Below are 12,119 nucleotides of genomic sequence, written 5' to 3'. Positions count from 1 at the left end.
AAAACTTTTGCAAACACAGCCAAACATCAAGCAAGTGCAACAACAGCAAGAAGGCCAGCTCGGCATCTGTCTTGCATCTTTTCAGCTCTTTTAGCTCAGATAAAATTACTACATAATGTTGATTAAACTTTCCTTAAGATGATCCTTAGTTGAAGTTTCATCGTTGTTTGAAATCCGGCCGATGGTGGTGGTGTCGTCAAGAAATTTCACAGCAGAGTTCTCTTCATGTAGGGGGATGCAGTCGTGGGTGTACAGTGTGAACAGGAGGGGGCTGAGCACACAGCCCTGGGGCGCTCCGGAGTTGAGCACTAGAGTGGAGGACAGTCCGCCAATCCGAACTGACTGGGCCACGCTTTGGACCTCATTATCTCACATGGGCTTTCAGTTTTACTTGAGGAAATAACAAAATCCGGTATCTCAGATCACTTCCCTATTAGATTTGAGTTCAGTGTTCCACCACCCGCTAGTAAACCCGTCTGCCGCTGGTGTGATGCCGCTGCATCACACCCTCTTTAGGTGTAGAGTTTGCTTCTGCGTTTATGGGCTCACAGTTTTATGCTATGAATGGTCTGGTCTCTCCTTTTTCCCCAGATAATGTTCTCTCTGTGTTTCATTCCACAAGCACTGAAATTTTAGACTCTATTGCCCCTTTTCGGACTAAAGCTATTAAACCTAAGGTGGATCCCTGGTTAAATGACGCCATAAGGGCCCTTAGGCAACATTGTAGACAAGCTGAACGAAGGAGGAAGAAGGACAAATTATTTACATCACTGTGCCTATTAAGGGACAGCCTAGCCGCATACCAGAAGGCTGTAAAGGTGTCGAAGATGCATCTTCTTTCGATCATAACTAGCAGTTGCAATGAACCTAGACTTTTATTTAATACCATCAACTCTGTGTTGAATCCATGTACCTCTGATCCGACAGAGGTTTCAATTAGTACATGTGAGAAATTTCTTTTTCTATTTTACTGACAAAGTAGCATCTGTCAGGCAGAACGGCAGTGCTAATTTTAACGTGTTTGTACCTGCTGCTCCTATGCGTTCTGCTGTTTTTGAGGATTTTAAACCAGTTTCGCTTACACTGCTTTCTGAGCTGCTCCTCTTTCTTGTGGGGTACCCCAGGGTTCAATTCTTGGCCCAATCTTGTTTTCTTTATATATGTTGCCGTTAGGGAGTATTATAGGAAAGCACAACCTGTCCTTTCACTGTTATGCTGATGATTTGCAGATTTATTTGCCTTTAAAACCGAATGTTAGTGTTGCACTAGACTCCCTACTTAGTTGTATTAAAGATATTAATATGTGGTTGTCACAAAATTTTCTTAATTTAAACAAAGCAAAAACTCAGTGTATCATCTTCGGTAACCCAAATGGTTCAGCGGTGAATTTGGGGGCTCTGGCTCCATACCTTAAGCCTGCCGTCAGAAATTTGGGGGGCACTTTTGATTGCAACATGAAATTTGACTTGCAAATCAGTAATGTAGTCAAAATAGTTTTTTCCAGCTTCGTCTTCTATCTAAAGTTAAGCCTTTTCTTAACAGGCATGACCTAGAAAAAGTGATTCATGCCTTTATTAGTTCAAGGTTGGATTAAATCAAAGCTTCATCTCACGACTTCAACTTGTGCAAAATGCTGCTGCTCGGTTTTTAACAAATACATCTAGGCGTGCTCACATCACTCCCGTCCTCTACACTTTACATTGGCTCCCAGTGCTGTATAGAATAAATTTTAAGATTTCGTAGAGATCGTTTTTAAGGCCCTAAATGGCCTGGCCCGGAGTACTTAACTGACATTTTAACCCTGCGTGAGCACAGCCGGTCGTTACGGTCTTCAAACCAATTGGTTTTAGAAGTCCCAAGGTCGAAGTATAAGCGATGGGGTGATCAGGCGTTTGCAGTTGCTGCTCCGAGACTCTGGAACAAGTTACCCCCTGATATTCGCACAATTGCAGATGAAACTATTTTTAGGTCTAAAATTAAAACCCACCTGTTTAGAATGGCTTTTAATATGCAGTAGTGGCGTGACAATTTCCTTTTTCTTGTTTCTTTTTAACTTTTCTTTTCTTTTTTTTGTTATATATATCTATTGTATGATATGCTGTTTTATTATATTTTATGATGTGAAGCACTTTGGATACTTGACGGTTGTTGTAAAGCGCTATAGAAATAAATGTTTATTGATTGATTGATTGATTGATTGATTGATTGGGGTCTGTTTGTAATGAAGTCCAATATCCAGTTGCAGAGTGTTGTACTATAGCCCAGAGTGCTGTGTCTGCTGATTGGTTTCATGGGGGAGATTGTGTTGAATGCTGAGCTGAAATCCACAAACAACATTCTGATGTAGGTGATGTTCTTCTCCACTTGTGTGAGGCTGAGTGGAGGACAGTGGAGACAGCATCGTCTGTGGATCTGTTGGTGAGGGTCCAGGCCGACTAGGATGTTAATCTTTATGTGCTGAAGAACCAGTCTCTTAAAGCACTTAATCAGAATGGGTGTAAGGACTGTTTACTTTCAGACCTGACATGGCAGACTTTTTTGGCACAGGGACGATGGTGGCATGTGTAGGCATAGCATGTGTGTGTGTAATTGCAGTGGAGGAACACTTGCTGAAGAGAGGGAGCGGTGGCCCAGCTTCACCGGTGTTGTGCCGAGTTGTCCACACCTTGCGGGAAAATTTATCACCGTTGATGAACCACACAAAGAATATTATATCGTTTTTAAATAGCCAGCTACTTGAAATAGACCCGCGAGGAACCGCGACGTGCATGCAGTTGTCAGCAGCATGTCGTGCACGCAAAACTCACACAAGACAGGTGAATGGCAGGCGAGAGAGAGAGAGAGAAAAGGGTCAACAATAAGCGCCAGTTTAGCTGGAAATTTACAGTGTAAGTTGAATGAATAGCGACACCCACAGAGGTTGGCCCATACTTGCTAACCCTGCTGATTGTCATTGCCCTCTTCTGGTTTACTTTCAGAGACAATGCTCCTGATTTCCTGTATTTCTCTTCAATTTATGACAAATGTTCACAGCTTTGTGTCCTTTTCATTGCATTCATTACAGTTTCTGGCACTGTACAGAGCATTTAAGCCCAAAAACTCTCTACTGTTTCTATTCAGACAAGTAGCATGCACATGAAGCAGAATTGTTATGATGGTTGCTCTAGAGTGACGTCAGAGTTGCATGAAAGAAATCTGATCTGTATCTGATTTAGAGCACATATGAAAGTGGCCCAAATCCAAACTGGAAAAGATCAAATTCCATTTGACTTGCACTGTTCATATTGATTTAAAAAAAAAATCAGATCTGACTCACATATGAGCCAAAAAATACAAGGTCTGTACTCTGAACGTTGCCTTTGTTGAGGAGATAATAATAATAATAATATAATAATAATCCTTATTTGTAGAGCACTTTTCAAAAACAAGTTACAAAGTGCTTTAACAAGTGTAAAGAATAATACAAAAAAGATAAGAGCATGAAAATTTAATATAAAATTAGTAAAATACAATAAAATAAAAGGGATAAAATAAAGTCAAATAAGATCGGGAAAAGCTCTCCTATAAAAGTATGTTTTAAGAAGGGACTTAAAAGAGTTCACCGACTCAGCCGACCTGATTTCCTCGGGGCCCTGACAGAAAACGCTCTGTCCCCTTTAGTTTTCAGTCGAGACTCTGGAACAGACAACAGACCTCTGCCCGAGGATCTCAAGGTACGTGCTGGTGCGTATGGGACTAAAAGGTCAGAAATATAACAAGGCGAGATGTCACATATCTTTGGTGGTGTTGTTGTGTTGTTAAATAGTTAATATCATTCAGAAGCAGGTAAAGTGATATACAGTATGAGGATGGATCCAAGCTATTTACATGCATGTGACATAAAAGCTCTTTGATCAGTTCACGGTTTAATAATTTGTGTGCTGTGGTGCCTTTGAGATGATGCAAGTGTGTATGTGTGTGTGTGTGTGTGTAGCATCCCCTGAAGCTGACACAACATTGCAGTGCCATGTAATATAATAAATACTGAACACTGAGCAGCACTACTGGAGAAGTAAAACTTTTCAGCTTCTTTCAAAACACAAACAAAACAATTGGTACTTCATCAGCAGCAGCTTGTTTTACACAAATATTTACAGAAAATGGAAAATTTGCATTTCTTTACTGTTAAGGAAAACAAAACAGTGAAACTGGTATATTTGTTTCTCTTTGGGAAGATTTTAAGTTTTAATAGCATGTAAATGTATTCATAATACATACATACAAAACATTTCCAATGGTTTTAAATATTTATGTAATAATTACATGCTATTTTTCATTTCAGTTTTCAATTTAAAACACACATAAAAATTGGGATGTCAGGCAGCATTCATCTTGTTATGTTTGTGCTATTTATTTAAATCTGCATTTGGCAACATTTCATAGCTCACACTTGAGAAGGAGATGTGCATTGCATTGTTGCTAATAGAAACCCTGTTGATTTGCCCAACTTGTTTTCTTCTGCTAAGTGTTGTCACTGGTGGGAAAAGAGAGAGCACAAATGAATATATAAGAGCATTACATAAATGTTTCTCCCCAGCAGCTGTGAGTGAGACTTCCATTGAAGGAAAACTGGACACATCCACAATAAATGTTTTGACATTTTTCTCATCCTCTCCACCCCCCACTGGCTTTTAGGAAGAATAGATTTTCAGAGGTGCTTACTAACATCACCTCATGTGTTATCTTTTTGGTAATCCTGCATCACTGGGTGCCATGCAATATCAAAGCAGTGTTACAGAAACTTTAAGTGACCGCAAAAGAGAACCGATTAGCAACATCAAGTCTCCAAGAAAACTTTCCCTCCTTCATCTGCAAAATGCCAGTTTTTTATTCAAAAGAAATGCACAGTGCATCTTGCAGTACAGAGGGTAAATGGAGGGTAAATGCTCAAAAACCACATAGATCATTTAGAAACTAACAGTTCCATTTTCAGTGCTTCCTGATGTTGATTTGTGATGACGTAAGTATTGCATAGCGAGACTCCTCTTGTATTAAATGAAGTGAGGGAAGCCTGGACCGAATCCTTAAACTAGGCAAAGATCTTAGCGATGAACTCCCGGAAACGTTTAGCGTACTGCTCTGGGTGAACTGTTGAGATTTCTGCTCCTGCCTGCAAAACACACACAGCCACAGTCGTTCACAGATGACTGAAGAAGAAAAGCAACCCTTTAGACTTTGCAGGATAGAGGTGTAAAGGCTGCACATGGCTAACCGATCCCTTTAAACAACACTCTCTCACCCCGTGTTTGACAGCTTTGGCAGCATGAGCAGCTTTCTTCTTGGTGTCGTACTGTGTCAGCACGTCAATCAGACCCATAAAGTACACCTCCCTGTGGGGGGCACCTACATGGGAGCGATTCACAACATTTGGTGAGTAACATTGATCCTATCTGCTGTAGCCCAGCAGGAAATGAAGTTCATGTGTTTTACAGTGGAAGTATCTCAGTTGTCAGGACTCACCTACAGCGCTCTGAATAGCGTACACATCCACATAAGGGTTGAACTCCCCGGGACTCATGGGTTTGAAGGAGTTCATGTAGCCACTGATACCCTCAGGTGAGGTGGAGATCGGAGCAGGAGCAAAGTCATTTTCATCCTCCTCTTCCTCGTTATCGGACGACTCCATCCCTTCCTCCTCCCTCTCAGCCCGCTCCACATCATGGATGCCCAGCAGCAGGCTGTAGTCCATGATCCTCATACGGACCAGGAACTGCAACAAGAGGACGCACAAGTTATGTCCAGGAAACAATGGCTGCATGCTACTTCAACACTGTTTCCTTACCTCGGTATCTCTGTTGAGCTTGTCCATGATCTTCTCCTTCTCCTCATCACTCACATAAACTTTTTGCATTTTATTCCTGAAGTCTACATCTTTGTATGTGGGCAGCTCCTTCACCTGGAAAAATAGAGTGAAGGTTTACATTACATTTAGCCAACTAATCACAATATTTATTGGCATTTTTTTCATTAAAACTCAGTCCTACTTCCAGTGACATAAAACTCAAATAACATTAACCGAAATCAACACAGTTGGAAAGATCAAAGGTTTCCAAAGAGCAGCTACTTCTCTGTCTTTTTATATCATTGTCATTTCTAAAAATCTAATATTAAAATCAAATTTGTCACAGTGCACAAACAACAACAACTACACAATGCAGGAAACTTTCAATTACCAGGGCAGACCTATTTGTTATCCCACAGTGTCTGCCCAGGAGAATATTGATTTTTTTTTTTTTTTATAAAATATATTTATAACTGTTGTGGGTGAATTAACTCAGATTTGGTTAAAAGGCAGACTCGTGATCTGATCTTGATTTGAGAAAAGAGTACTCCATCTACATCAATTCAGGCTCGACCCTCAACACAGCAGGTTGTACTTGGTGTGAGTAGGCTACATGTGTGAAAGTGAGACATGAAGAAAAAAAAAGTTTATTCAACACAATTTTTTTTAAAACAAATTTTACATGATTTTTAACATTTAAGGTCTGCCACCTCTATGAGCTACCTACAATATTTTACTTTTAGTGAAATAACTAAGAGTGGAGAATTAGTGGGCTTATGAATTTCACAGCCTAATGTTAAAACTTTGTGATTTGTAAATGTTGTCGTTTTTAGTTTAGTAGGACAAAAACAACGATTTTCTTAAACATGGATGATGCACAAAGACTGAGTTGACTGGTTAACTTGCAAAAACTTTAGAAGAATAGTTGGATATTGTTAGAAATACAATTAATCTTACGTTTGCCGAAAGTTAGATTAAAAGATTGATACTACTCTCATGGCACTTAAGGTTTGGGATTTTTGTTTTTTTAGAAATATGAATCACAAGCACTGAAGTGGTTCAGGGGGTTGTTAAAGGGGCATTCCACTCATTTTTACACGTGAACGTCAGTTTACTCTTCAGCAGAAGATAACAACCAAGCTGGTGAATAGAGTTGTATAATGTCTCGTGTGGCTCTGGAGGAGCTTACTTATGTCTGTGGAGGAGCTACATTACAGGAAATGTAGGATTCAGCATTTTTATGGGACTGCATTAGCACATGTAGAGCAGAAAACCAGTTTAGTGTATAAGAAATACAGAACTTAGAGTATCTCTTAGGTGACAACCTTATACGAGGTAGCTGTGCAATTATAATTTTTTTTTTAACTTTATTTCCATTATTTTACAAAATATCTGACCAGGTCACCATACAATTAAAGTTAGCAAGCTCAGTGGATACTACCCTTGCAGGATCTAGTGCATCATCATTTCAATGAGTCTGGGTCAAATAACATCAAAAAGAACAGGTTGATGTGAATTATATATGACTTTTTTCTGTTTGTGGCATCCATTTAACAAATGTGACAGCATCACTTTAGTAAATTACCAATAATCTACACAGTTGAAAGTAGGGCTCATCATACAACCTTTACCTTAATTTGCGCTCACCTTCTCTTTAAAACTTGCTTCACGAGACACAAGGGACCCCTGAGAAATAAAAAAGACCCCCACAGTCACTAATAGGTAACTGTTAGCCAAAATACTACAGAAACCATATTCACATATTACTTCACAAAGCTTTTTATCAGTCACAAGCCCCTGAAAGTCAGTGTCTTCATACATAATACATGAATGGCCATGAATCCAACAGTCTGTTTACTACTGAGGTGGTTTTGTATCAGGCATTACTTAAAGGCATGAAAGCTAAACATTTGTGAAATTATGGGGTGAGATTAAAGTGTGTTTCAAGTAAGAGACTTTAAATGTTCTAGCACAACCTATCTTCATGTGGGCAGCATTTGGTTCTTGACAAGACTCAAGAAAATCAGTTGGTGGAAAGAATTTAATATAATGAAATTTTATTTTTCCACACGTCCAATGACATGTCCAATGTTTTTCCATTCCAATGGAAAAATGAGACACTATGGATGCTTCAACACATGATCCACCAGACTGCAGGTGTCATTAACAACAAGTACTCTGTAGTGATTACAGTCTCTGAATCCTCAATTAGCTACGAGCCTCCTGCAGGATTTACCTTGAGGTCATATTTCCTGTGTACATGCAGTCTGTGGCTGAACATGTTCCTCATAACTAACAGGTAGGTGTCCTCGCTCTCCACAGTGACTCTGTACATGGCCAGGAACTGAGGGAGCAGCGTATTGCCGTGGCAGGTGACAATATGCTGGAAGAGAACAGCAATGAATATAGACAATGAATGATACAATAAAGGAGATAGATAGATAGACAGACAGACAGATAGAGTGAGTAACACTGAATATGTTTGTTTACAACTCCACAGGCCTTTTTCACAGAAGACATTTTGACATGCCACAGGAAGAACAGCACAGCAGTTTCAGGGTCCTGGTATTGTGCATGCTAGCTCACTGGCACAGTCTTGGCATACTGGGTCACTTAGAACAGAGTCATTGTTAATGTTATCAAGAATGCTTCTGCTTTTTCTGCTATGGCAAGTCAAAATGTCTGCCATGAAAAAGGCATATTAGGACAGAACAAATGTAAATATATTTCACTGCACCACGATTACATTTACTTTTATTCATTTGGCAGACACTTTTATCCAAAGCGACTTACATTTAAGGAACAACATGCAAGCAGAAATAAAGTAAGAGATCTACAAGTTGCAAAATATACTGTAAGAGCAGCAATGACTACTAGTAAGAGCTATAAACGCATACGGCATCAATTGGACACATACCTAGAGGAAGCAACAAGAGTTAATGGATAGCACAATCAATACAAGAGAATTTTAAGGAGATAGGAGAAGAAGAGCACAGGAAGTACATGTTAGAGTTGTTATAAGAGAAAGTGTTCTCGGAAGAGATGAGTTTTCAAAAGCTTCTTGACCTTATTTAATGATAAATAAACTGTCCTGATGCTTCATACTTGATAAGTAAAACTCAAATGTTTATTTCGCCAACATGTAAAGTGAAATATGATTCTCTGTGTACTTAAATGTCTTTAGAGAGTGCATTTTGCTTTTAAATCTGCTTTTCCCATCAGTCTGCTCATCATAAATGTCTGTATAAACAGTGTGTCATGAAAGTGTGTCTGTTGCTTTACATAAGATGTTTTTATGAACTAATTTTAAATGTACAAAAGAAGATATCTCTTCATGTACCATTACTTGTAGAAGAAAAACTCTCTGAAACTCAAACACTCATCTTTTAGCTTTGTTGTTGTAAAACCTTTGCCATGGCAACCAGGGTTATTACAAAAAGAGCCCATTTTATCCCAGTATACAAAAGACACAGGACAAAACGAGAGGAAAATATGTGACTAATGGAATGCATGTTCAGATTTTACTGACCGGGGTTAATAGACAAACTCACTAAAGTGTGGGGTTAAGATGATGTTTTTCTCGCTGTGTTAGTCCTACCTGGTGATACTCAGAGAGGATGTTGTGCATTTCCTCCACCTCTTCACTGGAGATTTCTTTTACTACCAAAGTGCGGTCGTATGATGTCAGCAGCAGCCCTACGCACTGCCCATCCTCATCTTTGAGTGGAGGACTGCGAGCCAGAGACACCTATTGTCGAGAGAAGAAAAGAAGAGAAAGGATCTCTGAGCACTGGCAACAAGTGACATCAGTCGTACAGTACATCTGCTCAGTGAAACATTTTACATCCATTACAACATTATAATGTGAATCTCAAACACAAACAGGCAAATTTATGTTGTGGATGTGTTTTGGATTAGTCTTAAAAATAAAAAAAATTACGATTTGCACTGACACACAAGGTGAAGACATTTCTTGCATCACTCTTGTAGATGTGCAGAAATACAACTTTCACCAGCACACACTTTAAAGTGCACATACAGTAAGTCTCACCTACGGTAATTGTGTGCTAAGCAAATGTGTCCTGAGCACAGTGGATGAGGACTCCGTCTGCCAGCTGGTGCATGCAAATATCACACAAGGAAATGCAAATTTTGAAGGGAGCAGACCAATGCATACAGATAAGTGTCTGGTTTTTATATATAAAAAACAACAACAAAAACATTCTGTCTTTGTGAAAGTCTGTGTGGCAGTTTTTCAAGCATCTTGTTACCTGCCTCATCTTATAAAAGCATTTTTGTCCACCTTTTTTTTCATTCCTTTGTTTTTTTGCACAATCAAATGTTAATTTGCGAGGGACTTTATATCACACCTGGTAATCTTGGTCCTCGATTCCGAAGCGCTCTCGCAGATTTCTGAACACCTGTGGACAATATTCTTTGAATTTGAACTGTCCTGGAAGATTCTCTCTGAGGAACAAAAACATTTGAATACATATAGTAAAATGAGAATAATAGAGCTGCAACATTCTTCACACAGCATCTGATCAGGAACTGCCCTTGACTGAGAGCTACCAGTCTTCCAATGCTTTATTAAATAAATATTAAAAGAGGTCCCCTACTTTAGATAATTAAGTTTAATGTGAACAAATAGAACATTTCAGTGCACAAAACTAACATATTTAAATCATGTGATCAAAAGGATAACATGATGTCTGACAGTTTTTGTAATTTTCCAAATTGACAATTGCATCTTTGCTTATGTGCAAACTATTTGACTGAATTCTTTTTTTGTGGTTTCCACATCAAGCAAGACGAGTAACACTTGAGTAAAACCTCGCCAAGGTAGCAGCACTTTAAGGTGAGAAAACATATTTTATTGTTCTTCCCACCTCTTTGCACGACCTGGATTCCTGACAGGATTAAAGGATTACTGAAATCTACTCAAGTTTTCTACCCCTAGAAATAGCATAGAAAATGCTTTTATAAATAAGTATTATTTTGAAACAAGCTCTTTCAAACACATCCACACAACATTTCCTGATGAATTTATGAATATTGTTATTTTCTGTCTTGTTATCTGAAAGTTATTAATGTTCGTTTTTACACAAGGTAGTAAAACAGCCCACTGGGTGGACGTTATGCAGGATTACCAATGTTAGTATATAGGCTAGTAGTTTTACATATAGCCTTGATAAAATTGCATACTGCAGACCATTGTCCAGACAAGCTACATTGTGATTACTTTCATCTTTTTGGATAGGTTCACAGTTATTGTTAGAGGTAAATCTATTAGGGTAGAAAAGCAGTGTTGTTCTAAAGTGGACTGCAATTTAAACACACGCAGGCAAATAAATCAGTGCAAATGACAGGAAGCAGGATGAAGGCTCCTGGCTGTTGAGTTGAGCACAGTACTTGTTGAAGAGGTGGTTGTTGACTTTGATCTTAGTGCTGGCTTTGAAGTCATCTGGAAGCAGCATGACAGGTAAGGGCACCTGGCTCAGGTCATTAATCTGGGCATGATCAATAGATTCATAATTAATAAGCATACACACACACAGACCAATAGAAACATGCAGTGGACTTACAACATTAGGCAGTGCACACATACCCACCGAATGGTTGACTCCCCACATCAGCACGCTAAACACGGGGTCACTGACACGGAAAACCTCCACTTTCTGCTGCACAAAGTGTTTCTTCTTCGTCTTCCATGTGGGCGCCAAAGCATGCAGAGAGTTGGGGGTGGCACCGGGGGAAGACATCGCACTTTCACACTTATCCGTGTCTCAGTCTGTGTGCAAGGTTTTAGTTGGCATCTGTGACGTCCTGTTTATGTAAAGTAGCCTGAAGTCCGCCTTGTGGAGCCTCAGCAGCAGCAGCAGCAGCCTGCTGGCGCTGTGAACCCACAGACACCTCCTGCTCAGTGCAACAACAATGCAAATCACAGCAGGCGCAGAATCAGCATTGCACTCAGAAATAATCTTTACTAATCTTGTGCATGTGAGGAGTGACTGCTTTTTCTTATAATAATTATAGTTCAATAGTTCAGCCAAAGAGTCATGTTCCCTTCTTCTATTGGCACAAAGAGCTGAAATGATCCAGCATTTCTCTGGAAAAAAAGAGAAGTGTAACATGACGTAAATCATCTTAATCACCCCTCAGATTTATCTTGGGACCCTATGGGGGGGTCTTGACGCTCAGGTGTAGAACCACTTTCATAAGGTGTACTTCCTCCATTTATCTAAATGAGATGGGCAACATATTACAAACCCCTTTCAATAAAGTCCAAATACAAGTA

The 12,119-nt window shown here is 39.4% G+C and overlaps 1 protein-coding gene across 1 annotated transcript; it reads right to left on the bottom strand.

Annotated features, from left to right (window-relative positions):
- Nucleotides 1-4,306: 4,306 nt before the first annotated feature.
- LOC119885838 (phosphatidylinositol 5-phosphate 4-kinase type-2 gamma-like) lies at nucleotides 4,307-11,695 on the bottom strand. Its single transcript, XM_038696127.1, has 10 exons — nucleotides 11,434-11,695; nucleotides 11,234-11,331; nucleotides 10,192-10,288; nucleotides 9,420-9,569; nucleotides 8,058-8,204; nucleotides 7,469-7,507; nucleotides 5,822-5,935; nucleotides 5,500-5,749; nucleotides 5,279-5,382; nucleotides 4,307-5,149 (listed from the first exon to the last, which is right to left on the bottom strand). Exons 1-10 carry the CDS (start codon nucleotides 11,581-11,583, stop codon nucleotides 5,069-5,071), a joined length of 1,230 nt encoding a protein of 409 aa, XP_038552055.1. The 5' UTR covers nucleotides 11,584-11,695; the 3' UTR covers nucleotides 4,307-5,068.
- Between the last annotated feature and the right edge of the window lie 424 nt (nucleotides 11,696-12,119).

Source organism: Micropterus salmoides, unplaced genomic scaffold (assembly GCF_014851395.1).
Source record: "Micropterus salmoides isolate LMB-PRFRI ecotype aquatic unplaced genomic scaffold, ASM1485139v1 Ms_hic_scaffold_4, whole genome shotgun sequence".
Taxonomy (NCBI): Eukaryota; Metazoa; Chordata; class Actinopteri; order Centrarchiformes; family Centrarchidae; genus Micropterus; species Micropterus salmoides.
The sequence above is the reverse complement of the archived record's forward strand: the minus strand, read 5'-3'. Positions and strand labels throughout refer to the sequence as shown.